This window comes from Alosa alosa, chromosome 24 (genome assembly GCF_017589495.1).
Source record: "Alosa alosa isolate M-15738 ecotype Scorff River chromosome 24, AALO_Geno_1.1, whole genome shotgun sequence".
NCBI lineage: Eukaryota > Metazoa > Chordata > Actinopteri > Clupeiformes > Clupeidae > Alosa > Alosa alosa.
In genome coordinates, this window is record NC_063212.1 from 21,087,439 (window position 1) to 21,114,591 (window position 27,153).

Here is a 27,153-nt window from a genome sequence, read left to right on the forward strand (position 1 = left end):
ACGATGGTTGCTTTCCATCGTGATGCCTGTCAACCATCACGATCCATCGGCACAACCCTACAGGGGAGCATAGACTGAAAGAGGAGGGAGTTAGCCAGTAAAGTAAAGTAAAAAGTACATAATGTACATAACGCGTTCCGAAATATTAACACATTGTGTTTACCTATTTCCTTTGTGGGGGGCTGATGTCATGTAACGGAGGCCACAAAACCTGAAGCAGCAAGATCGTTTATTTTATTGTCTATGGAGTTCGCTGAAGATGGAATGTGAGGTGCTTGTAGGCGAAAATGTTCAGTTTTAAGAAGTTGCCTGATCAGTGATCACCACCACCACATGCATCACGCACTGTGCGTAGGGCACCAAGAGACAGAGGAGGGACCAACATTTAGCCAATAAATAGTAGCTCTACTACAAACTTTTTTTCACTCTTGTTAGAGAAAGTAGGCTATACAATGTCAACATGCACCAACAGCATGTTCCATAAAGATTATACTTTTCGTGGGCCCTATGCTACTCCATTTAATTGAGAACGCGTCTGGGCGCACACGAGAGGGAGAGAAAACAAGTGGGTTCCAGCTGACTTGTCATTGTTGATGATAATTTATATCTCCTTTTTATTAAGTTAAGATTAAACTAAATGCGGCAGTGGTTGGGACAGACTTATGGGGGCGAGAAGAGGAATGAAGCAGGGGATGAGGATATCGACAGAGAAATAGATAGACAGATAGATAGATAGATAGATAGGCTAGGTAGATAGATAGGTAGATAGATAGAGATCCCAAACATGAAATGAAGTGTTTGCACTTTCTGTGTATATTGTGTGGTATGTATTCATGCCAACAATGTTAATAAAATGATCAAATGCATTTAGTGACACTCATCTCATAAACTCACAATTCTCTTATTTTCACCGGAAAAAAATTGGCTAGTAGAAATTCTGATTGGCTGGTAAGAAAGTTACCAGCCACATTGGCTGGTGATCAAAAAAGTTAATTTAGAACCCTGATCACAACACTTTTAAAGATGCGGGAGGTGAGGTTAGCATCGCAACCCTTTTAATGATGCGTGAGCTTAGCATCACAACCGTTTTAAAGATGCGGAACATGAGGTTAGCATCACAACCGTTTTAAAGATGCATAACATGAGGTTAGCATCACAACCGTTTTAAAGATGCTAAACGTGAGGTTAGCATCGCAACCCTTTTAAAGTTGCGTGAGCTTAGCATCACAACCGTTTTAAAGATGCGGAAAGTGAGGTTAGCATCGCAACCGCTTTAAAGATGCGGAATGTGAGGTTAGCCTCACAACCTTTTTAAAGATGCTTTTTAAAAGGGGGTTACAAGTGTATGCACATGCACACCAACTTGTCAGGTGGGAGACAAAAGAGCGTTTTTAACAAACAAAGAGTGCAATTCTTCTCTTTTGCAGCATAGCCAACACACAGGCACACACACACAGGCACACACACATACTGGCCAGCGGAGATAGTGGTTGGCTCCGTGGTCAAGGCCACTCACAATCCACCACAACAGAGTGGGCCAGGCTCGTCCAATCACATGCAGGCAGGAAGTATCTGACCCGGCTTGTCCAATCACATGCACTCAGGAAGCAGCAGGCAGTAAATGTTTCTGTGGGGCCTCATTATTACCCATCATCACCGCATTTAAGCCAGGAAGGGGCTCTTTCACAAGCACCGGCATAACAGAACACACACAAACACACTGATCCATGTAGACACAAGCGCAAACAAATGTTGAACTTTAATCTTTCCACACACACACAGACAGACAGACAGACATAAACCAGCCGAGCCAGACACAAGCACAAACACATGCAACAATACCCACTGCTGCGCACACACACACACACACACACAGACACACACACACTAACTGGATCATTGAAGCCCATCTAGGCGAGACCTCCTCATCTGTTTTTTTTCTAATCTCCTCTGAAACCCCACATTATCCACAGCAGCAACGTCTACACAGAGTCACACACACACACACACACACACTTTTAAACATACAACCAGCCCCATGTAGCTCTGCAACAAATGTCAGACGTCCACGAACAAACATGATGCCTAAAACAAGAAGCTGTTTGTCAGCAGCTTCTTAGGACGTCATATATCTTGTCAATCGGCCATTTCTCTGCATCCTTTGTCCGAACATATGACCGATGAGACAAGCTAAAACCCTCCTGTTGTAAGAAAAGGCCATCCTACCACCCAGGAGCACCCATGGGTCTTCAGGAGTGCGAATGCCAGGCCTATGAGAGGGCCGTTCCCTCACCATCTCCAAACAAACATGCTGAAAGACGGTCAACACCTGCATCGTGGGCTTACTAAAGCCCAGCGAAGGCCAACACAACTGATTAGTGCTTTTTGACCTCCCTTGGTTGCCGTATGGGGGCTGGGAACAGGGACAGCACAGCACGTGAGTGTTTTTCCGCCTCCAACACACACACACACACACACACACACACACACACACACACACACACACACACACACAAAGTGCTTGTAAAGTGTAAATATTTATCCCATCGGTGGCTCACTGTGAGCGAGGCCTTGGTCACTCAGAGGAGCACAGTGACCTGGGAGGTATGCAGCAGTAGGGCGGGCTCCAACGCCGGGACTCCTACCCCATAACCCCTTCACTGCTGAGGGGACAGAGCTGTAGGCAACATGTTTTGTTTGACTGCTATTAACTATTAACACGTATGAGAGTATGCTGTGTTAACTTTGTACAGGTATAGATATTATTTAATAAAATTTTATTACATCATGTCTAATCTTACATCATTATTTCTCCTCAACCTCTCAACATCAGAGGTGGTTGAGGGAGACTTGGTGGTGGAGGTGGGGGGACTGAGATGGGCTTACCTGCCCAGCGTGGTGGCCTCCACCTGGGGAGGAGGAGAGAGCTGCCTGGGTGAGAGGTGAACCGACAGACCCAGGACGCGGGGACGTCTGGAGGTCCCAGAAGGGAGAGAGAGAGGGAGGGAGGGCAGAGTCTGTAAGTAAACATGATTTATTGTCATTGTGCAGAGTACAAGTACAGAGACAACAAAATGCAGTTAGCGTCTAACCAGAAGTGCAAAAAAGCAGAAACGTGCAATGTGAACAGATTTGATGAAAACATTTGGATACACATTTATGGATACAATGTGCCATTATAATTTAAAGTTATAAGTTATGTTTTATTATAATTTCTAAAACTAATAGTCCTGTTTCTTGATTGTGATTGACTGAATCAAGTTCGATTTCAGCATAAACATACACTGCATTTCGTTCTATATTACTGCGCTACCATAACTTGATACAAAAGTTCAAGTAGCTGCGTCTCGACGTTGCTTGACAATCATTCAGATAGAGGAAATATATTTCTTGGCGGAACAATGATTATCTATAAATAAATAGTTACATTTCTCGTTGCTGTGCCTTTACTTTATGAAACTTTGCCTTTGTATTTATAGCAAAAGTTTTAGAAAAGCAATAAGCCACTCGAGTCTGCAGGTTACACTGATTTTACAACAGTTAAGGGGGGTTGTAGGCACTCCGCTAGCGCGTCGTTAGCCTTAGCCGTTGTAAAATCAGTGTAACCTACGGCCTCTTGGGGCTAATTGCTTAAATAAAAAAGTGGGAGCATTTTATGCTTAGATGGTGACAATGACATTGGTGGCAAAGCCCTGACAAAGACATCATCGGTTGTGTCACTGCAGCACAGTGGACAGCACTCTGGTCTGTTTCATGGTGTGGGGGAGTGACCTTGAATGAGTTGTGTGGCACGGCAGTACAGACTTACCCCATCGTAAAAGCCGATTGGCCATTTGGTCTGCCCCTCAAGAGGCACGAGAAACTCTGTCATGATTGGCTGTTGTGATCCTCAGACAAACTCTCTGACCCTCGCGGTGTTGGTACTGCCAGAGAATGTCTAATAAGACGGGCTTTGGTACTGCCCAGCTCGTTCATCAGCATTCAGGTTTGCTTGCGCTTCTCTACAAAAACACAACAAGGAGCCCGTTGAGCAAATCGGTGTGTGGTGTTTGCCGTATCCCGAACAACCTTAGAGACAATTGCACCCCGAGGGCCATTTGCACGTGCAGCAAGGAATTTGCTCAAATAGACTGGTTCTTTCCTGCAGCCCACAGGGGAACATAGTAGCCTAAACAGACAGACACACAATGAGCAGAGAGCTCCCCCTTGAGGCAAAAAGAAAGAAGTGATACACATTTGGCTAAATTCAGCACAATGAACACCCTAATCACAACATGCACTCAAGCTTGGCAGTATAATAACAACAGAAAATGCAGGAAAATGGCTGTAAACTTGGATAAAGCAAACAGTCACGCGTATAGAGAGTGTACTACTACCACATGGTACCTGCTTCATACCTTCTCAGTGGAATAACACACATTATGCTTACGCAATATGCCAGGGCTGTAGGCTACGTTAATTTGTTTTGTGCATAACACTGGTGCTACACAGGTTGATAGTTTTGTAGCACAATCCACAAAATCTCTAGCGTCGGCATGCAGTTAAAAACACCTCATCTGTAGGCTATACTCCAGAAAACATTTTAAATAAGGTGTTATGGTGCTAAGCTGATAAATCATCCATCATCTGTCATTTTATAAAGCTGATAAATCAATCACTGTTTTTTTGTAGCATGTGCTACAAACACAGCACAGTGGCCTACAGCCCTGTATACTTTTACTGGAACAATACATGTTAACATCAACAATACAAACCATGGCCATGTAAAGGCTTAAAGCAACATTATGCAACAATTTTACAAGAGAGCTAACAGTCAAAGGCATGAAAAACCTTACAAACACCAACCCAGAGCCTTCTTGGCGAGCTAACATGCTAATTGGTGCCTTCTGGCAATAGTCAGGGTTGTCAAGGTTTCCTTTGGTTCCAGTCCAGGATACAGAACTACATTGTTCACATCCTGGATGGTTGGTGGGAATAGCACACACAGGTGTCTATTTATCTTTTACATGACCACAATCAAAATGGATTTGAGGATGATAGCAACACTAGTTGCCCGGAAAAAAAGGCATTACCTCAGAAGTAGCAAATTGTACATAGTGCTGCTTTGACACTGAAAAAATTATGAATATGTCAAATCACAAACATAGTTAGCAAGAAAACATCAATTATATTATCTAAAACCGACAAAAAAGTGGTAGCCTATGCTATCTTAGAAAAAAGAGGTATCGCGACACCAATAAATTCTTTCCTGAGGTGCTGGCTTCTTGTGCATACAAATGTTAATAAAAATAAAGAGAATGCAGCACACTCTGCTCCATGTTTTAATGTTGAAGTAACGTTTAGGCCATTATGGCCTTCTTCAAACTTATGAAGAAGGCCAGGACGGCCAAACGCCACTTCAACATTAAAACATGGAGCAGAGTGTGCTGCATTCTCTTTATTTTCTTTAGCCTATGCTATCTTACCATCAAAATGAATCTAAAGCTGTTATTTTAAGCAAAATACAACATGCTGTAAAAAATCAGCGCTACACTCTGGGGGCATGAACATGGGAGCTCATGAACATGCCCCCAGAGTGTAACGATGTAGCTGCCTGGCTACTTAAGCTGTTGGCTGTAGCCATTCGAGCTAGGTAAAACCGATTGTTTTCCTTTTTTTCGTAGCGACGGTACTCGGTGATCTCAACGATGTATGTGAAAAATCGCCGGATTTCCCCTTTAAAGCTGCACTATGTACACAGGCTTGTGACAGAAAACGGCATCTTAAAACTTAAAGCAGCACTACGTACACTGGCTTGTGACCGATACCAGCATCTCTGATACTGCCAACGTGTGCCCTGCACTCCTAGCCTACTGCACGATGTAGGAGGAGCATGACTCTTTTCTGCAGATTTCCACGCACTAGCCACCACCTTAGCACTGAATGGGTACCTACTACGTAGGTATATATAAAGGAAAAAGCACCACCCCTTTCCAAATGTTGGTAGCTTGTTGCCACCTAGTGGAGAGCCCATCTCCACTAAGCTTCAGCCAATGATAAACTGACGAAGGTAAGGCCCTGGATGTAGTTTTGTTTACAATAAATGTAGCCTACAATTGCATGCGACCCAGGCAGTGTGTGGGAGTCTTTCTAGGTCCACAGACTGTGAAAAAAAAACAGAACTCTAAAAAACAATATCAAAACTGAAACTGTATATTTTTGCCGTCACTGGTCTCAACACTTAAAAACCCAAAGGATGGGCTAAGTTGGATTTGCAGGTTTTAGGGTTTACAAGTCCACCAACACTACCGGAGATAGATTTAAATGAATTTGAATGAAGTTGATTTGCACTTTGTGACTGTATTTTAGGCAAATATTGTGTATGTTTCCCCTTGCTTAAAATGCAATTTTTGCAAAATTGGTTTGCAAACATAAGCAAGTACAGGTGGGTGCCATAGACAAAAAAGTTTATTTTCACAAAAAAATATTCAATTTAATTCTAAACTTTATTTTCACACCAGACGACATGTCAAATCATTTAAACCAACCTCAACAACACATTATTTTGCCTTTCATTGTGGGTCAATCTATGTCAAATCTGATTGGTTGTTGCAGAACCATCTCAGATTTTGTTCAAAACGTTACATCTTTATCTTATAAACTCTATATCATGACTGGGTCTCAAAACTGAAGCCTGTAAAATATTCCTGTTCAAATCTTTTCATTTTATTTTCAGCCCTTGAAATAACTTCAGTTTTACAGCCTGAAAAAAAAAAAAAAAAAAAATACCTGGGAGGCAATGTTTGGGCATTAATATCATGAAAAGTAGTCTACATAGGCAGCCCAAATGTTGTAGGCTGAAGGAGAAATATGTTCTCAGTATGAACTAACTCATACAAGTTTGTATGGCATGGTCATTGATTTTACACTAGGCCCTATATTTGGAAAAAAGGGCAAAAAGAGTGACATTTAGGTTCTACAAACCTGTTTTTGTACGCACAGCCCCACACACATGGCGCAAAGCACCACATCATCACATACCCTTCACCATATCTCACGATTGGCATGGGGTATTTTCCATAAAATCATCTCTCAATGCAAATCAAACCAGCTATTTAGCTAACTGAAATAACACCATGCCAATCTCTAGGTATGATGAAGTAATGATGTGGGGCTATTTTAATTCCAAAGGCCAAGGGAACTTTATCCGGATGCATAGGATCCTGTGAGAACATGTTTGTCTTCCAAAGCTTTTTAAGATATTAATGTCCAAACATGTAATCATGATGAGACATTTTTGAGTGTCAAATTGATAAAAAATAAAGGGTGAAAAAAATTCTGAAAACATTGGAATGAAAAAAAAATAAATATTCTACAGGTCTAGGTTTTGGGACCTAAACATTATGTAGACAAACTTTGAGCAAAATCTGAGAGTGCAGCAACCATTTTCCTGGATTCTGTTTGATTTGCCACGTAATGACCCTGAATGTGTCAGTTTATGTGTATTCAGGGATGTCTCTATATCTCTTCCTCTTTCTGTCCAGGAAGTTTCCTCTTGCCCACCCACCAGGACCACGCCAGCCAATTGGCTTGAGAGAAGGGTGTATTGTTACCATGGGGATGTTACAAGGACATTCACTTTTACACTATCAAGAGCTGTATTGTATTGCTGGCCTTGGGCCTTATAGTCCATTAGCCACAGGCCCAAAAAGGGGCGTGTCACTACCACTTGGGGGAGGGGGGGCAAATTTTCACTATATTTTTCTGAAAGCTACATATCTCTGGAGTATAAAATGGTATGATAGCAAGTTGGATCTTGTAGCTTTGTGGCTGTACAGGCCTTCAAAGTTGACCTCTGATTTGAAAAAAGGAAATTCCGCCTATTGGCTTTTTTTTGTTAAACCACTCATAAGAGCCCAGAAAATAATCCAAACCTCATTATTACTGATGCATATGTGGTGTTTGATGTTGGCATACATATTTTGAATCATTATGTGATTTTGCCCTTCATTTTGGTTGATAAAATTCAAGATTTATGTGTAATAATGAGCAAATCTACGTTTTCAGACACAACGTGTTGCAGCACTAATTGAAATGCCCACTACCTCATTAATCAATGTATTTATACCTTCCTACCTCCCAGCAGAGACTTGAAATACAAATGATTACATATGTCTGCATTGCTATGCTATGTTTTATGCAAGTTAAAAGAAACAAAACCATATACCATTAACTGCCCTCGTGAATTAACCTCATAGCTGAAGAAATTTTGCAAAATCAATAAGCTGCAGCTAATAGTTGGGAAATTATGGTAATTGCATCACAGGTGCTAAAATGATCTACATTATACATTTCAGTTGTACTTTTGACTAGTAAGAATGTGGGAATGAGATGTAGATGAACTGGTTGGTGAAAATATTCATACTTTACACATTGTTATCATTATGTACAATTATTATTATTATTATTATTATTCATCATCATCATACTTAAAATTGTCTTTCATCTGATGTTAAAATAATTTCCATTGAAAAGAAATAATAACTTTCCAAGACTTGATCTACAAGTACATACATTTACAACAGTTTAAACATTTCTACACAGTTCTGATGAGATGAGACAGAAACTGAAATTGGATCAATCCATTTTCAGAGGAACATGAGTTCATTTGCATATCTACAGCAGGCAAAGCAACACAAGAGGTTAGGGATGATCTGATTCAGGCTCATACTACAGGCAAAGATCATGACATAGAGGCTGGAGTCAGATACACCTAAGCACAAATTCCATAATACATTGACAAAGCAAAAATTAAAGACATTTACGAGCATGAAAACAAAAAAGAAAACACAGGCACATGGCAAGACCATCATGTTAAAGACTGGACATGAGAGAAGTCTTTTGTCACCCTCTTGGACCTTGGCGACACCTGAGGGGACCCCAAGGAAAACCTCTAAAGCAGCACTTGCAAAGCATTTGCAGAAACTTGCATCACTATCAGATAATCTTCCAGATGGATATAATACAGCAACAATCATTGATGGAATGTCTCTGGTCCAGAAAGTCAATAACAATGTCTCAACTTAAACAGACATTGCTGCTGCTATTCATAGCATGATCCGTAAAGAGGCAAAGCAGAGGCAGATCATTTTTTAGATGAAATTAGATTAGATTTAACTTTATTGTCATTGTGCAGAGAACAAGTACAGAGACAACGAAATGCAGTTTGCATCTAACCAGAAGTGCAAAAAAGCAGAAAAGTGCAATGTGATATACACAGTATAGGCAGGTGGTGCATAGACAGGACAAGAAATATAGTGCAGTGTAGACAGTAGTATACAGTTGTTTTGCAGAAGGTGGTTTAGAGTAGCATAAATTAAATATAAATATGTGCAGTGTATTAGCAGTTACCTTATAAGAGCAGAATAAATATGGCTATGTACTGTAATATGAACAATGTATGAACAACATGTACAGGTATGTGCAATGTAGTGGCGGTACCATCATAGTAGTAGTAAGAACAATATAGATACATGCAGTGTATTAACAGAATATATTACAGAAAAACTGAATAAATATGGATATTTAGTATGAACCATATAGACAGATATGTACAGTATGCACAACTATGTGCAGTGTGGTAACAGTACCATTGTAGTGTAGAAACAGTAACATTACAATAGTATTAATAACTAGATGTACCGCAGAGCGGTACAAAATATGACCGCCGCCCAGTCCAGCACATTTTTCCACAAAAATAAATCACGCTGAAAGGCCTATATGATTCTAACTGTCTCACTAAATTGCATTATCCACACTCAATTCTCACTGGTATCTGCTAGACAACAAGTACCAAAACATGATTAGTTCATAGATTTCTCATGTAAAATTAATTTTATACAACCCCACCCCCATCTTTCCTGTTCATAATTCTGAGAAATTCTTGAATTGTGCGCATGTGTGCGTGTACACGTTTATGTTTATGTGTGTGTGTGTGTGTGTGTGCGTGCTTGTGTGTTTGCCTGCGTATGTGTGTTTGTGCATGTGCATGTAATAAGTGTATGTGCAGGATGAAAAGCAGTGGAATATGGCTATGTACGGTATAAGTGTAATTACAGTATGTACATTTGTAAATAAATAGATGGATGGGATAGATGGGTGGGATAGGGTAGTGCAGTTGTGGGGGGGGGGCTAGGGGATGTCCGCCTCCTTGTTGTCCCTGTCAAGGCTGCCATGGTCGTGGACACCTCAACAGGCACAGGCAAGGAGGCATCAGGCAGGGGCGGGGCAGGGGGTGATGGGGGGGCTTAGTTTGTTGGATGTCACCGGGATGCAGAGCTAGAGTTCAGTAGGGTGACAGCCGCAGGAAAGAAGCTTCCTCTGAACCTGCTGGTTCGGATGTGGAGAGACCTGTAACGCCTCCCAGAGGAGAGTGGAGTGAACAGTCTGTGGTGATGTGCGCCTTACGCAAGCATCGCTTGCCCTGGATGGCCTCGATGGAGGGGAGTGAGGAACAGGTGATATGTTGGGGAGTTTTCACCACCCTCTGCAGTGCTTTCCGGTCGTGGGCAGAGCAGTTGCCATACCAAACTATGATACAGTTGGTGAGGATGCTCTCGATGTTGCAGCGGTAGACGTTCACCAGGATCTGAGGAGACAGATGGACCTCACAAAGAAGAGACGCTGGTGAGCCTTTTTGATCAAGGTAGAGGTGTTGAGGGTCCAAGAGAGGTCCTCAGAGATGTGGACTCCCAGAAACTTGAAGCTGGTCACATGCTCCACCTCAGTCCTGTTGATGAGAATGGGTGTGTGTGTGTGCTAGCTTTAGACTTCCTGAAGTCCACAATGAGATCTTTGGTCTTCTTGGTGTTGAGAGCCAGGTTGTTATCAGTGCACCACGATGTTAGGTGCTGGACCTCCTCCCTGTAGGCCGTCTCATCGCTATTGCTGATGAGCCCAATCACCGTAGTGTCATCTTTAAACTTGACAATGGTGTTAGAGCCATGTACAGGTGTGCAGTCGTAGGTGAAGAGGGAGTAGAGGAGAGGGCTCAGCACACATCCCTGTGGTACACTGGTGTTCGATGGTTGAGGAGGTGCGATTATCTAACCTACAGTAACAGACTGAGGTCTGTTGGTTAGGAAGTCCAGAATCCATAAGTTTGGTTTTTCTTTTATCACATACACATATATTGGTAGATGTTTTTTCTTTACCTTGACATGTTTCGACGTATACTTCCATCTTCATCAGAAGGTCACACGGTGGAGTAGTGTGACACATTTTTATCAGCTGATGTTGTTACAGAGGTGTGATCCACCTGTCAGTTTTTTGACAGGTGGACCACACCTCCTGCATGCCAGAGTCATTAAGCAGGAGAACAACCGATACCACCGCTGGATAAAGGAGGCGATTGAAATAAGAAAGCGGAGCCCAAAGACAATGAACAGAGATGAGGGAGCATATATGCTCTCCCATACCTGACTGACAGCAGGAGGTTTGGTCCACCAAAAAACTGACAGGTGGATCACACCTCCATAACAACATCAGCTGATAAAAACGCGTCACACTACTCCACCGTGTGACCTTCTGATGAAGATGGAAGTATACTTCGAAACATGTCAAGGTAAAGAGAAAACATCTACCAATATGTGTATGTGATAAAAGAAAAAACAAACTTATTTATCTCAAGTGTAGACACAATGAATGCAATACAAGTAGTCCAGAATCCAGTTACAGAGGGAGGTATTGATGCCCAGTTCACTGAGTTTGGTGATCAGTTTGGAGGGGATGATGGTGTTGAACGCTGAGCTGAAGTCAATGAACAGCATTCTTATATAGGTGTTGCTATTGTCAAGGTGGGACAGGGCAGAGTGAAGTGCCATTGAGATGGCATCCTCTGTGCTCCTGTTCTGACAATGAATTCAATGAATAGATTAAAGGTCCTTTGTACTCGTTTCAGCTACAATTTAAAAAAACATTTGTACAGCAGACCTATGTATGTCATCATGTAACATTAATTTCAACTCGCAATTGAAAGTAAGGAAGGTAGACTGATCAATAAGGTCTGCATTCAGGTATTGCCATAACATGTTGCTCTGAAAACTCAAATTTTTTTTTGCACATAAATCTTGAATTTTATCAACCAAAATGAAGAGCAAAATCATATAATGAGTCAACATATGTATGCCAACATCAAACACCACATATGCATCAGTAATAATAAGATTTGGATTATTTTCTGGGCTCTTATGAGTGTTTTAACAAAAAAAGCCAATAGGCGGAATTTCCTTTTTTTTCAAATCAGAGGTCAACTTTGAAAGCCTGTACAGCCACAAAGCTACAAGATCCAACTTGCTATCATACCATGTTATACTCCAGAGATATGTAGCTTTCAGAAAAATATAGTGAGAATTTGCCCCCCCTGACGACCCCCTGTGGCTCATGGACTATTTTACACTTTCCGGGAACTTTCAGACATTCCTTTTAGTTCATTCGAACACAGAATCAAATCAGTGATCCTCATATATATAAACTTTTTATTTTTATTTGTGAAGTTAGACTTGACCTTTGACCCTGTAGCGTAGCGTGACTCACCTCGGTCTCTCCTCTTTCTACCTCTTCCTTCCTCATCTCTCTTTTCGTCCCTCCATCTGACACCATCTCTCTCTTCCTTACTCACACCATTTCTCTCCCATTCTATCAATCTTTTACAGGATGCTTCACTAGAACTTCTCTGTGTCTGTATCCAAGAGAGATGTGAGGACCAAGATCTTATGTCTCTACCTTAGCAGTAGATGATCCGCCACTCTAGCCACACGTGTTCACTGAGTACGAACTGCTGCAAAGATTGATCAAACTGACATCATTCATTGTAGAGGTAAAAATAGCCTACAACAAGTCTATGATATTTGATATTTGTCTCGACCCTGTCCTTACACAATCAAAAATCAATTATGCCCATCATTAGTATTATACAATGCACAGAGTGGATGGTTCCTAATGATGCATGTCCCAACAATCACTTCATCCTATTTCATAATTTTAGATCGATTGCTCTGGAGAGCTGAATAACATCAATTAGTGGTGCTGGAGCGCCCTCTTGCGTTCGACATGGGTCATTACGTCTACTACGCAAGGGGGCGGTGACAGTGAGGAAAGCGGAGAGGGGTGGAGGACGGAGAAAAAAAACAACAGAAAAAAATTCAAACGTTCTTCCTGGAAATTCTATGAACCGCCACAACTTCACCACATGACATTTCAGAAAGAAAATGCGACACTCCTCTAGTACTAGTAGGCCCGGATTTCATTCAGTGGCCACTGTTACATCACAAATAATTATTTAAATACACGCCAGGTTTACACCCAGATCTTACGCGGTAGTACAGAACGAAAGCTTTTACAGATGACGGATTTATTAGATGTAGCCCAATTGTTGGAGTCGTCATTTAGTTAGCGAGAACGCGTGGGTTTCTGCTATTAGTAACGGCATCGCATCAGCACCCCCAACTCCTACTCATTTCCCGTAAACCAAGAGTAACTGTATGAGCTCATCAGTTTCCTTAGAAGCAGCTAGGGAGGCCAAGTTTCTACAAATTAAACACTCATACGACACACGCCAACTGATGTATCCTTCTCCAAACCTCTGGCGCAGAGAAAGCGAAGTTGAAATGAATGGCGAAAATATGTTGCGCTTACATTTTAATAAGGGGGCTGGAGATTAAACATAGTAATTAAGGCGATTAACTACGCAAAAATGACAATCAATGCGCGCACCAGAATGGATAGGGTTGAGAAGATTTACCGGAACGTTCCAGATTATCTGGAAGCAATCGCATCCAGGGGCGTAAAGTACCTGTTATTGATGTGTTTGGATGCAGATGCAAAAGTGTAAAAAGTCCTTTGCCGCCCGCTTACCTGCTGCCAAAATCAGAGAGTGCCTGGGAGGTGCCGTGTCCCTTTTCCATAGTGGTAAATTGTACAGTGTTGCATCCCCAAAAGACGGTTGTCACGCACTCCCCTCTTCCCACCCGAATGGGCGCCTGGAGAGTCACGCAGCATGAGCATGGTCATGTTTGAAGGTTTAATTATGCATTCCAAATCGATACGCATGTTCCTAATGACGGCGTGAGGATGCACTTCCACACGCGCAGATACGTTATGAAACCGAAGCGAAGATGTGGCCGTCACTGTGGCTTGTTTCAAGCTATTTCTTCCTCAAACGTTTGCCATGTAGCTCAAACATGATCACAAAAATTGCCAGACAATGTTTGTCAAAACGGCGGACAGTGGTGTATGGCGCGGAAATCCGCGCAAGCTGGACGAACGCGTTCGCATTTCCAGCAGCCATGAGGCGGTGTGTGGCTGATCTGCAGCCGCTGGCCAACACAGGCAGAGCGGCGGAGAGAATATGAAATTGCGCAGTTTTAATTCCATTGCAACGCAGACACTCCGTTTCTCTTCTTCTTCTTGTCGTCCCCCTCTCCGATGTTTCGGGCGCTATCCTTTCCTCCTCCCTCTCTCACTTTTACTCTGGAAGTCTCTTCCCTCCCTCATGCAGGTTATTTTCGGTGGACGAGTCTTAGACAGAAGGGCCCCGCCTCCACACTTCTCGGGAAAGCACGGGAGGCTGACTTCCCAAAAAATCCCACCATTTCTTCATTCTTTCCGGTAAACAGTCGGGAATATCGCACGGCGTCTTCCTCAAACGCAAACATTCCTTTGAAACAGGGGAGTCATCCACTTGTTACAAATGTGTCTTGTTGTGTGCGAAACATTGTTTTTCTGCAAGAGCCCACTTAAAGCCGCGTCGATGCCCACATGGAATTAGCATCTTAGAGCGTTCCACTCAAAACTGGCATCTGAGAATTGTGTCTTGCCACGGAATGTGAGGTGACATTTTATATCCTTTAAATGAAAACACAGGCGGTTGTGCAGTCCTTGAGCGAAACACATTCTCAAGCAGAGGTCAGTGAAGGTATACTCCCAAGTGTACTACACGTACAAGTCCACTTACAGTCCAACAGAGGTTTCAGGTTGAGGACCTTTGGCAAATTAATTAAACACCCAGAGGAATTTGTCCCCATTAAAATCTAAGATGAGGCAGACGCCTACACCACCACCACCCCATACTCACCCGCCCAAACACACTCACCATTTTTGAATCTTGAGGGCTGGGTTGATTACAATGGGACCTTGGGAGGCCTATTTGAATTTGAATTCGACGTGTTGCTATGAGCACGACAACAAGCAGTTAGCGGTCCACACAGGCCGACAGAGGAGCTCCACTCGGCCTCTGCATAAAGAGACCCTTACTGTCTGAGGAAGTCTCTTTCTCTCGCTCACTCGCCTGCTCTCTCATTCAGGACAGCCAGAAGGAAGGAATGGCTGAATGCAGTTCTGACCCGTCCACCTCCTCCCCACGGCCCACTCCTCCCCACGGCCCACTCCTCTCCTCTCCGCTCATTCCTTCCTTCAGAACTATTCTTCCATTTGTTTTTTTGTTTTTTTCCTCCTCCCATTTTTATGTTATCAGGCTCCCATAACTTGTCCAATGGCTTTCATCTTGATTCTCACACTCAGAGACTGAGGGACTGGAGTCTGGATGACTCTTAAAAGGCCTGAGTGTGTGTAGTGTGTGTGTGTGTGTGTGTGTGTGTGAAACCAAGATATTTACAGTGACAGATGACTCAATCCTCCAAGTTGCATTATGAAGAATAGAACGTTAAAAACAAAAAAAAACAAAAAAAAAAAAAAAACTCCTAGAGAGATTGAAGAGTGGAGATGAAGGGGCTGTGCTGTATGAGGTTATAGGGTTAGTGAAGAAGTGAAGAACAACAGAGAGAGGGCACAAGAGTGGAGACTCATTTACTTCGATAGATAGATAGATATATACTTTTTTGATCCCCAGGGGAAATTCAAGAAAAAGTATGCATGAGTAAAAAGTATGCTAAAAGTTTGCATGAGGTCAAAAAGTATGCTTAAAGTTTGCATGAGGTCAAATCTGTGGTTGAATGTCGTGTGTTGGTGTATGTATTGGCTTTTAGTCCTCCTGAGTGAAAAGACACACACGTACAAACACACACACACATTAGTGTAGAGAAGAGACCCATGTAAAACAACGTAACATAATCCATTGTGTTACATATACATACACGTGACACCTTTACTTCAAATATCTCTTTTTATTTAAATTACGCTGTACAGTTTGTCACTGTATTTTGCATTAGATTTCACAAGTTATTGATTAACAGCCAACCTCTTAAAAAAGGCTCATCAATCACTGCTTAAAACTCGCCAAAGTGAAGGCGGGATAAATAAAGCACTGGTTGTCTCACTAGATGAGCTGGGGTCACTCATTTTATTTGAGTGCACAGTGACAGTGTGGTAAGTCATCTAGCAGAAGTGAGCTTGGCCGAGGCCTGCGAGACACTATAAAACAGCTACTGTGCGGAGACATTTATATTCACGGTGCATATGCCATTCCATTTAAAGAGTTACATAAGAGCCCAAATTACCAAGAGACTGCAAAATGTTGCATCAAAAAATTATAGACGTCTTTGGGTTTGTGGCCACGTGTTACTTCCTCTTTCAGAGAACAGCAGACAGACAGCACTGTGTGTGTGTGTGTGTGTGTGTGTGTGTGTGTGTGTGCATGTGTGTGTGTGCATGTGTGTGTGTGTGTGCGTGTGCATGCATGTATGTCTATGATTTTACAGTTCGTGGCAACACTGTCAACATGCCTGTAATTCTATTCCTGAACAGTCTTATCCTGTGTGTGTGGGTGGCTGAATATATCTTCCGTGGGTTTGTTTGTGTGCATGTGTGTGTGTGTGTGTGTGCATGTGTGTGTGTGTGTGATTATACATCCTGTGAGCCCTGCCTACATGACTCCTGTGTGACCGTGACTGCATGTGTTTCGTTTTGTACATGAATGCCTATTGCATGTGTCTGTGTGTGTGTGTTTGGTTTTGTACATAAATGCCTATTGCATGTGTCTGTGTGTGTGTGCATGTGTGTGCATGTGTGTGTGTGCTGCACGTGTCTGCATGTGATTTGCATCTTTGTCTATGACTGTATGACACACTGTGTGTTAAGATTTGTGTGTGTGTGTGTGTGTTGGGGTATGTATGATTTTTGTGTGTGTGTGTTTTTTTGGGGGGGGGGGGGGATTTGATTGTGTGTGTGTGTGTGTGTGGGGGGCTATTAACAGGGAGGGTTTGTGATTTGTGTGTGTGTGTGTGTGGGGGGGGGTTGTGTGATTTGTGTGTGTGTGTGTGTGTGTGTAGAGGGGGCCGTAATGTGTGTGTGTAGGGGTTGTAATGAGGGGTTGTGTGATTAGCTCTATGTGTCCAGACTCATGAGGAGTGCGGTGCCTCTCTTGACCCAGTGCTCAAACGGCATGGCTCCTGACTTCAGGTCCACGGCCACCACGAAAGACGCCCGGCCCGCTCCACCCGAGCGCACAGGGAAGTAGTAACATGGACAGAGGAATATACCTGAACACACACACACACACACACACACACACACACAAATCAGTCTGGAATAGCAAACAGTACCAAATAAACAAGATGAGGAGAGAGATAGAATGACGACAGAGAGAATGAAGTAAAGTGAGAGAGAGAGGTGGGCAGAGAAGGAGAGAGATGGTGAGATAGAGAGAGAGGAGAGAGAAGGAGAGAGATGGTGAGATAGAGAGGAGAGATGGTGAGATAGAGAGGAGAGATGGTGAGAGAGAGAGAGAGAAGGAGAGAGATGGTGAGAGAGAGAGGAGGAGAGATGGTGAGATAGAGAGAAGGAGAGATGGTGAGATAGAGAGAGAGGAGAGAGAAGGAGAGAGATGGTGAGATAGAGAGAGAGAAGGAGAGAGATGGTGATAAGAGAGAGATGATAAAGGAAAGGTGAGATAGAGAGAGAAGGAGAGATGGTGAGATAGAGAGAGAGGAGAGAGAGGAGAGATGGTGAGATAGAGAGGAGAGATGGTGAGATAGAGAGAGAGAAGGAGAGATGGTGAGATAGAAGAGAGAAGGAGAGATGGTGATAGAGAGAGAGAAGGAGAGATGGTGAGATAGAGAGAAGGAGAGATGTGAGATAGAGAGAGGGAAAGAGAGAGTGAGAGAGCAGGATTGAAACAGTGAGGTGGGCAGTAGGGGTAGGCGATATGGACAAAAAATAATATCTCAATATTTTTTGTGATTTTGACGATAACGATTATTAGTCGATATCCTTTAAAAAAATGTTTTGTTAAAGTCTGAGTTACTTTTACGCTCATTATTTTATGAATAGCATCATTAATAATAACCAATAACCTAACCTGCTTGACTTTTTGTAAATCCTTCAATGCATTGTAACTCTGACACATTTCCAATTCTACTTACTTGTGTAATGGCAATGACATGAATCAGCCAGCTACATTAGAAGATGAATAGGCCTAACAGTTTCCCAAGAGAAAGTCTGAAGCTGAAGTTCCTTTCAAACCTTTATAGGATTCAATGTAAAACTAAGAACAGACCAACAGAGTAGCCTACATCTCAGTTATTTCCTTCTATGTTTTGTTTTAGAGCAATCCGCGTGAGCTAGCATTCCAAGTTACAGAATAGAAACTAATGCGTTAGCTTATGGCTAATGTAAATGAGAAATCCCATAGAGATGCTAACGGTTAGCATAATCGGTAAACGTAGATATTTAGAGCGAACTTCAGTCCATTTACAAAAGAGTTACATGAGAATAGTTATTTGTTTACAACTGACTATTAAAATACTCAAAGGCTAATGTTTTCTCTACATATAATACTGTGTAGTAAAAAAAGTGACTGTCTCATCAATGCTACTTGAACAGAAGTAGCCGCATAAAATCCCAAGTAGGCTACTCTTGCTGCACAAAATAAACATTAGGCTGCGTGGGACAACGTTGTGACCCACTAGTGATCACGTGACACTTGCTCTGCTGCACTTCTCCCGCATAGCCTACCTCCTGGGAATGTATGAGTCTTCAGTGCGTGATTTCGAGTGTTTTTTTCCCCATAAGTAATTTAAATACTCGATAATGTCAATTTGCACATCGTTAAAACAACAATCATGATATTATCGCAGACGATATATATCGCCCACCCCTAGTGGGCAGATAATGAGGGAGAGAGAAAAAGCAAAAGACAGAGAGAGAGAGGGGGAAAGAGAGAGAGGGGAAGAGAGAGAGAGAGAGGCGGAAAGAGAGAGAGGGGGAAAGAGAGAGGGGAAGAGAGAGAGGGGAAAGAGAGAGAGGGGGAAAGAGAGAGAGGGGAAAGAGAGAGGGGGAAAGAGAGAGAGGCGGAAAGAGAGAGAGGGGGAAAGAGAGAGAGGCGGAAAGAGAGAGAGGCGGAAAGAGAGAGAGGGGGAAAGAGAGAGAGAGAGAGAGGGAAAGAGAGAGGGGAAAGAGAGAGGCAGAGAGAGAGAGAGAGAGGGGAAAGAGAGAGGCAGAAAGAGAGAGAGAGAGAGAGAGAGAGGCGAAAGAGAGAGAGGGGGAAAGAGAGAGAGGCAGAAAGAGAGAGAGAGAGAGGGGAAAGAGAGAGAGAGAGGGGAAAGAGAGAGAGGCAGAAAGAGAGAGAGAGAGAGAGAGTTGTGTGTGTGTGTGTGTGTGTGTGTGCGCTCACTCTTGGCGATCTTCTTGCGGTTCTCCACAGGTCTGAAGTGGATGGTGGGCATTGGGCAGACCAGCTGCATGGGCTTGGCCTCCACCAAGCACGAGTTCTTCTTATCCCAGCCAGCCCCCTCCAGAAACAACCCCCGGATAAACACCCCGTCCTACACACACACACCCACACAGACACAGACACACACAGACAGATTCTCACACACACACACACACACACACACACACATATACATACCCACACACACACACAGAGAGACAGACAGACAGACAGACAGACACACACACACACACACACACACACACACACACACACACACACACACACACACACACAATACATACACACACACACACACACACACACGTTAGAATAACAATTAAAGCTTTGGCAGCACAGCATATGAGCAGTAATTTCAGTAGAGTGTCTTGGAGTGGATCTGAATTAATAAAAAGAAGGGAAGAGAAATGGTGTGAGAGTGAGAAAGAGATAAAGATGGTGAGAGGGGAAGAGACAGAGGTGGGGAGAAAAGAAAGACTTGAGTGACAGAGAGAGGGAAAGAAAGAGATGCAGAAGAGATGAAAAGGAAGTTGAGAAAGTGAGAGAGGGAGGCCTGACACTCCTTTATCAAACCTTTGCCATACTTTCACATGCTCACACATCTGATTGAGGGAAATTTGGATGTTTTGAGAGAGAGAGAGAGAGAGAGAGAGAGAGAGAAAGAGAAAAGAGAGAGAGAGAGAGAGAGAGAGAAAGAGAAAGAGAGAGAGGGGGGTGGGTGTGTTTGAATGAGTCAGACCTCACAGGGACCCTGTGACACATGTCTGGCATATGATGAAAAATACCTGTGATCTCCCCCATTGCTTAAACAACACATTTACTTTGCTCTCATAGACAAAGTTCTCTTCATGTAATAAAAAGCCATCCAGGTGTCGCACCAATTTCCATCCTACTCAATACCTCACTGCACACTCTGATACTGTGTAAGTCCATAGCTCTCTGTAGCGAACAATATATCAAGACAATCCAAAGAGATTTTAAATGATTTTAAACTATTGTGGCATTGTATTTTGTGTATAAGCACCTTTGTTAAGTTCTTTTTTTATCGTTTTTGTGTGCATTTTATGTGTGTACTCCTTTTACAATATTTGGTGTGTGCCATTACAGCAAAAGAAATGTATTGAAATCATAAAAATCATAACAGAAAACAGATGCCACCCACACTGGACAATGCTTTCCAGTAAGCCTTGGACTGTGTTGGCATACGTATAGGTCACAACACTGACCAACAGGCGGAGCTTAATGCGGACAGAAACAGAACAGAAGCCTGAAGGTGTGACCCCGTCTCATGTGCAACAACTGTCGCACTCTTGAGATAACAAACATCCGTTCGCTCACACCAGGCCTGAGAAAGATGGAGCTGAATCCAACTCTCTCTCTCTCTCTCTCTCTCTCTCTCTACTCCTTGACACCTAAGTGTGTGAGTGTGGAGGAGCTGTTTCATTTTGGTGTGTAAAATGTACCCTGCGGTGCTGCCGCTGCTGGTACTGGACTTGGCTACATGATGTCTGCTTTCTGCACACCGCACGTCTGACGAGCATTATAAAATAGACGTGAGCATAAATACTCATAAATGCTCACATCCCTTTACAGGTGCGGCGAAACACTGATTGGTCAGCATTCATTATTTTTAGATACAATTAAATTAGTCTGAGGGGAAGCATCTACAGAGCGGACTTCCATTTCTGTCAAGCACCTACTACGTATGTCTTGATGCGCGTGTCTTTTTGAACTTCCATCCAATCCCAAACTCACCTTGGGTGGGTAGAGGAGGTTGTTGTCATCCACCGTGGACACAATAAACTCCCAGGAGAGTGTGTCAATAGACACCTGTGAGGATAGAAAGAGTGTGTTAATACTTTACAGTAGCTGGTTTCAGACCTACGTGTAAGTTTGCATGTTCTGTGCATATCAAGACGTTGGGCCGCATATCTGAACAACATATCCTGACATTTGGAACTCCAAACTTAGGTGGCTCTTACACTACTCCCCTCCAAGTATTTTCGGCGGACATTATGTAAATGAGCTCGTATCTGAACGAGCAATAAACATGCGTGTAGGATTCACACCACGTGAGGGCATGTTGATTCAACAAGTTTGTTTCAACGCGCACTGGCAAGGGAGAGCACTCGGCTCAATGAACGGCTCCACGACCTCAACTCGCTTGTGCAGGAGGTGATCAAGAGGTTGTCAAGCCCATATCCAGTAGCAACCTCCTCATGATCCAGCGTGGAGGCCAGAGTGTGTGGACGTGTGTGTGTGTGTGTGTGTGTGTGTGTGTGTGTTTTATCCTCACGTTTTGCTGCCTGGCTGAGTTCTGGAGCACAGCGGTGAGGAACCCGGTGGGGAAGGTGAAGCTGGACAGCCAGAAGAGGACGGGCGGGTGTGCTGTCTCACCAGCTGGCAAACAAACCACGCTGGGCTGGCACAGGTCCCGGGCCCACCACCTACAGCGGCTTCAGAGCGGCACGCTCACGGAGGGAGAGGGGTGAGAGAGACAGAGAGAGAGAGAGAGAGAGAGAGAGAGAGAGAGAGAGAGAGAGAAAGAGAGAGAGAGACAGAGAGAGAGAGAGAGAGAGAGAGAGAGAGAGAGAGAGAGAGAGAGAGAGAGAGAGAGAGAGAGAGAGAGACAGAGAGATACTTTCATGTTTTCTGTATTTCTATACTCTATGTTCTCAGGCAACACTAGTTCTATTTGAGTGGTCATGCCCATAAAGTTTATAGAATTTAATTAAATTGAGAAAGAGAGAGATAAAGAGAGAGAGAGAGAGAGAGAGAGAGAGAGAGAGAGAGAGAGAGAGAGAGAGAGATGGATAAATCATTATGGGAGACTGATCTTAACATACTGAATGTGGTGAATGTATTTCATTAGCCATGGGAGATGATCTATTTCCAAGGTGAACAGCTCTCTTGGAGGAAAGAGGGAGTGCAAGTGTGCTGTGTTGTGCAGGCACTGACACATGAGGTGGGCAGAGTCATCCATGTGGATAGACGTTATTCATCTTTTATCACCCGGAGAGAAAAAAATACTCTTTTCTGATTGGCTGGCGTGGTGGCTATTAATTCTGAATAACGGGACACCTATGAAGTAGATCTGGTAAAAAAAAGTTGAATCACCATTCCATATCAATGCTTATGAATGGTAAATATAATAACAATAGTAGGACGACGGTTGAGCCTGGAAGCAGGCTTCGCAACAATGGAATCAACGAGAGAACTGCCAATGCTATCGCTGTTATAGGGCCAAAGAAAGTTGTTGTGAAAAGGGAGTCTCTCCTTTTCCCCAAACTGCCTGACCCTTTCCAGAACATTTAGACTGACTATTTCTCCTACACCTACAAATACTGAAACACTCTCGCATGAACATTTTCACCCCCTGCAATTGGGTCACGTGTTCCCTGGTTGGGAATGGCGATTGGGAAATGTGTTGATTGTGAGGGGGTGCTTTCATCCCCATTTTAAATAACTGTATGTATTGTAGTGTTATTATTTAATTATGAATATTTAGTTAGTAGTGATCTGTGTTAAGTTATGTTTCCAATGTATGTTTAGGTTAATCAATGTATGTATTGTGCACGTCTGTTTGTATGGGAGCTGGGTAACCCCCACCCCTCAATCATAGTGGTAATAACCAATTGGCCCCTAATTGGTTGGCTTTATTTAAAGCAAGGCTTTTCTGCCTGAGGGAGAGTCTTGTGGGAGAGTCTGAGGAGTGAGGTTGTAGATGAACTGCTGAATTCATCGCGCAATTGGAAGTAAGAAACTGGTTGGTTGAATTTTGTTTTGTTTAGTCAAGTCTTTTTGTTTGCACTGTAAATAAATCTGTACTCTCCACCAAAATCCACATCTGCTTGCCGTGTCTTCACCCCATCATCACTTCACCTCAATGAGTCCTAGCCGCTCATCCTGCATGTGGGTACGAACCGCAAGGGGCGTATTTTTCACAGTTGTACAAGAAGTCGGCCTCTTTTTAAACGGAACCGCGTGTTTCCTTTGCGTGCTATAAAGGCATGCCTATTGCCTATAGTGGCAACCAGGTGATAAGCAGGATAACGGCCTTCGAGGTATCCTGTTATACGGAATTAATGGACTTGGGCGGAGGCAACTCCTCCATTGCGCGCCGGGGAGTTCTTTGCCTCTCGCCCTCGTCCATTAATTCCGTATAACAGGACACCTCGGCGGCCGTTATCCCTTACTTCACATTACATTATCTGTGCTTTAGCTGATGCTCCTATCCAGAGTGGCAGTGAGTTTAGTACAGGGCCAGCCCCCCAGGAGCAACGCAGGGTTAAGTGTCTTGCTCAAGGGCACTCTGGTGGCAGCAACTGGGATCAAACTCACAACCCTCAGGTGTTCCATTTAGAAGTGCCCCAGATGCCCCGATAGCACCACCACACCATCCCACTGATAGTGGCGGCCACAGCAACGCGTCTCTCACACCGAGTGTAAATCCTCATCATTACTGAGAGGCTAAAAGCACAGGGCTCGACACAACACAAATGGAGCTATCGCCCAACACAGTGCAGCACAGCGGGCATGTTAGCAGCATTCCACAAACAGTATGCAAAGCCCTCGAGGGCCAAGGACATGGGTGGCATTTGACTACAGGAGCCTATCCGCCTGCCCCATGACAGGCACATTACACCTGACTGGGCTCATCGCTAATACTTGACTTGAATTGCCTGCCTACATAGACTTCACTGATAGTTTGCTTAAATTCAAGTTCAGTCATTGAAATGGTTGAACAATAACTTCACCTTCCTTTACCAAATGAAACCAAACCCATTCCCTTAACCCTAAATTATTGTTAACCGAGTGTCAACACATAGTTTATTAATAAACCAAGGGGATTAGATAGTACAGTCTAGTTTATAGGAGACCATCTAAGTAAAATGTGACCAGTTCATCCATTGGGTTGGTGAGATATAGTGTGGCAGGGCCTCTTGATATGGAAGGAAAACATGTGGTGAAGGGCTATGCAAAGAGCCAGAATTAGTTAGGGAAATAGTTGAAGAGTTCAGATGCAAACGCCACCTCCGTCAAAAAGGAGATAACGATGGTGAGTGAATGCTCTCCACACATAGTATACGTTAATCAAATAATCTTGCTTCAAAACCCGCTAAATACCACTCTCTTCCTCGTCTGACATATTGATTTGTAGGCAAAAACCTATAAGAGCTTGATAAAAAAAAAATGCTCATTTTACACTTTGAGTGCCAAAAATGCAATATTGCGTTTTTAGCTCTTTTTTTTAATTACGAAAATAGACACTCTAACACAACTTACGTATGTGCGATTTTGGGAACTCTACGATGAATAGAATTGAAATAGATGACAATCGAAAACTCATGAAAACGCACAAGCTGGACATTTTATTTGGACATTTTATCATAACTCGGCTTTTGATGGTTACCGCTTTGGGTCGAATCAGTGATGCATGCACGTCAGGTCAAAACCAGGCCATTTATTTTCGTGGGTTTATCACTAGGTGGCAGTCTCGCCAGGTCTCGCTAGGTCACTTCCCGGAAACTTTACAGGCAATACTTCTCAGGTGCTGAAGGGAAAATGAAAAAGTTGAACGCTATATCTCCATTTCTAAAAAAAAACAGGGATTTTGATTAAAACTAGCCACTGTTTAGCTTGGCATTTTTCAGGAACAGAGGCAGATGTGGGAATAAACGGTTTGTACCCACAGAGCTTAAAGTCTCACCTTTCAAACGAGCCATAGTATGTGTCCATAGCTATAACATAGAATACGCTGTGGCTCTACAAAACGTCACTATGTCAATAATGATCTAGATTGCTGGCACTCTGGGCCAAAGTTTCCGAAAACAGCGTTCAAAGTGTTAAAAGAAAAGGGGGCAGATGGATTTAGAGGGTTTTACATCTGAACTCTTCAGTTACAGTACACATATCATGAGTGCCATCTTCACAGCACTGACTAGAAGGTGTGTGCACTGTGTGCACCTCTTCAAACAGCATTAATGCAATGCAAAAATGGACTCAAATTTTGCACAGAATATTTAAAAAAAAAAATCATTTACCCCCATTTTCAAAAGGCGATATCAATAATACTGCTTTCAAAAAGGCTGCATTTTCTGAACTTCCAACCTCCTCTTTGTAGCACTTCTTTAAAAAAAAAATAAATAAATGACTGAGTTGCCTTTGCCACCACAGGCTGGTTTGGCATGTAAGTGCAAAGCACAGAAAACAATTATGAGCTTTCAGTGATTTTTGATGTTCAAAGGGCACGGTTTGGAGCGTATTTAAAAACATCTGTGTGGGTGAATTAGCATTTCAAAAGCCCACGCTGACAAAGAGGCAGGGGTCCAATCACAAACGGCCCCGGTGGATTCCATGCGGCGCATGGGGTTTATGTCGCAGCAAGAGACTAACACACATTTACACTTCCGCAGAGAACAGCACTGATGGTCAACATTTCTCATTGTCAGTCTCATGCCCTTTGGAGCAATGCATCTGTGTGTATGTGTGTGTGTGTATGTGTGTGTGTGTGTGTGTGTGTGTGTGTGTGTGTGTGTTAACTGTCGGGTCACTGACATGCCCATCCACTATCGTGTGCTGTAGGATACAGAGGAGAAAGTGAAAGCGTATCGTTTTTGATCTTCAGGGAACAACGATAACAACAGCAGAAGCAGCAGCAAACCCACAGCGCTTACTCTTCTGAATAGACAGCGGGGACTCCAGAGCCCATTATGTGTCCAGTGTCAGGGTGACCGATCTGGAGTGGGCAACAGAGGCGGGTGCCGGGTCATAATACATAATGGACCAGGAGAGAGATGGGGAACAGAGTGGGCCGCCAGAGGAGAGAGAGGCAGAAAGGATGAGGGAGAGGGAGAGAGAAAAAAGGAGGGAGGGAGGAAGAGAGGGGGAGGGAATGAAAGAGAAAGATGACATTGGGTGCAGAGAGAGAGATAGAGAGACACAGAGTGGGAGGGAGAGAGAGAGAATACAAGGGAATGCAAGAGAAACATGAGAGAGTGAGACTGAGGGAGAGAGAGAGAGGGAGAGGGAGAGAGGGAAAGAGAGAGAAGAAGAAGAGGAAGGAGAGAGGAGAGAAAGTGGGAAAGTGAGAAGGTGAGGAAGGGAGTGAGTGAGTGAGTCACGACGCAGCGGGGAGGACGAGTGGTGTCAATGGGCCAGGAGAGAGGAGAGCAGAGCAGAGCAGAGCAGAGCAGCGAGGACAGCCGATGAGCAGCCCTGTCAGGAGAGGCCATTTGTCCTTCAGAGATGAAATGAGAGAGAGAGAGGAGAGAGAGAGAGAGAGAGAGAGAGGAGAGAGAGAAAGCATCTGGAGCAGAGCCCTTAGTGATGGCCTTCCACTCATCTGATAAAAAAGAGATGACGACCAAGGTTCTCCCTCTCTCTTCTCCCTCTCCCTCTCTCTTCTCTCTAATGGCCTCTATACTTAGGAGGTAGGGCAAATCTGGAGTCCCTTTACTCTGCTCATTACAGTGCAATTACCTAGA

General features: G+C 43.4%; 1 protein-coding gene and 1 long non-coding RNA gene across 4 annotated transcripts in view; both read right to left on the bottom strand.

The window, feature by feature from the left end:
• Positions 1–14,661, bottom strand: part of LOC125289654 — a 75,876-nt gene extending 61,215 nt beyond the window's left edge. For 2 of the 3 annotated variants that reach the window (XR_007192665.1, XR_007192667.1), the window contains exons 1-3: positions 13,894–14,661; positions 3,809–4,001; positions 2,887–3,017 (exon numbers count right to left, since the gene is read on the bottom strand). This is a non-coding gene — a long non-coding RNA (uncharacterized LOC125289654). The remainder of the gene's footprint in view (positions 1–2,886; positions 3,018–3,808; positions 4,002–13,893) is intronic. The other variant, XR_007192666.1, reaches the window with a different exon arrangement.
• A 2,643-nt stretch (positions 14,662–17,304) lies between these two features.
• The window catches only part of dnah2 (dynein, axonemal, heavy chain 2), a 246,312-nt gene continuing 236,463 nt past the window's right edge, over positions 17,305–27,153 (bottom strand). Inside the window, 4 exon segments of the mRNA XM_048236061.1 lie at positions 17,305–17,474; positions 19,607–19,757; positions 21,422–21,496; positions 21,963–22,113. Of these exon segments, the coding sequence (XP_048092018.1) occupies positions 17,320–17,474; positions 19,607–19,757; positions 21,422–21,496; positions 21,963–22,113 (532 nt within the window). The 3' untranslated portion in view covers positions 17,305–17,319.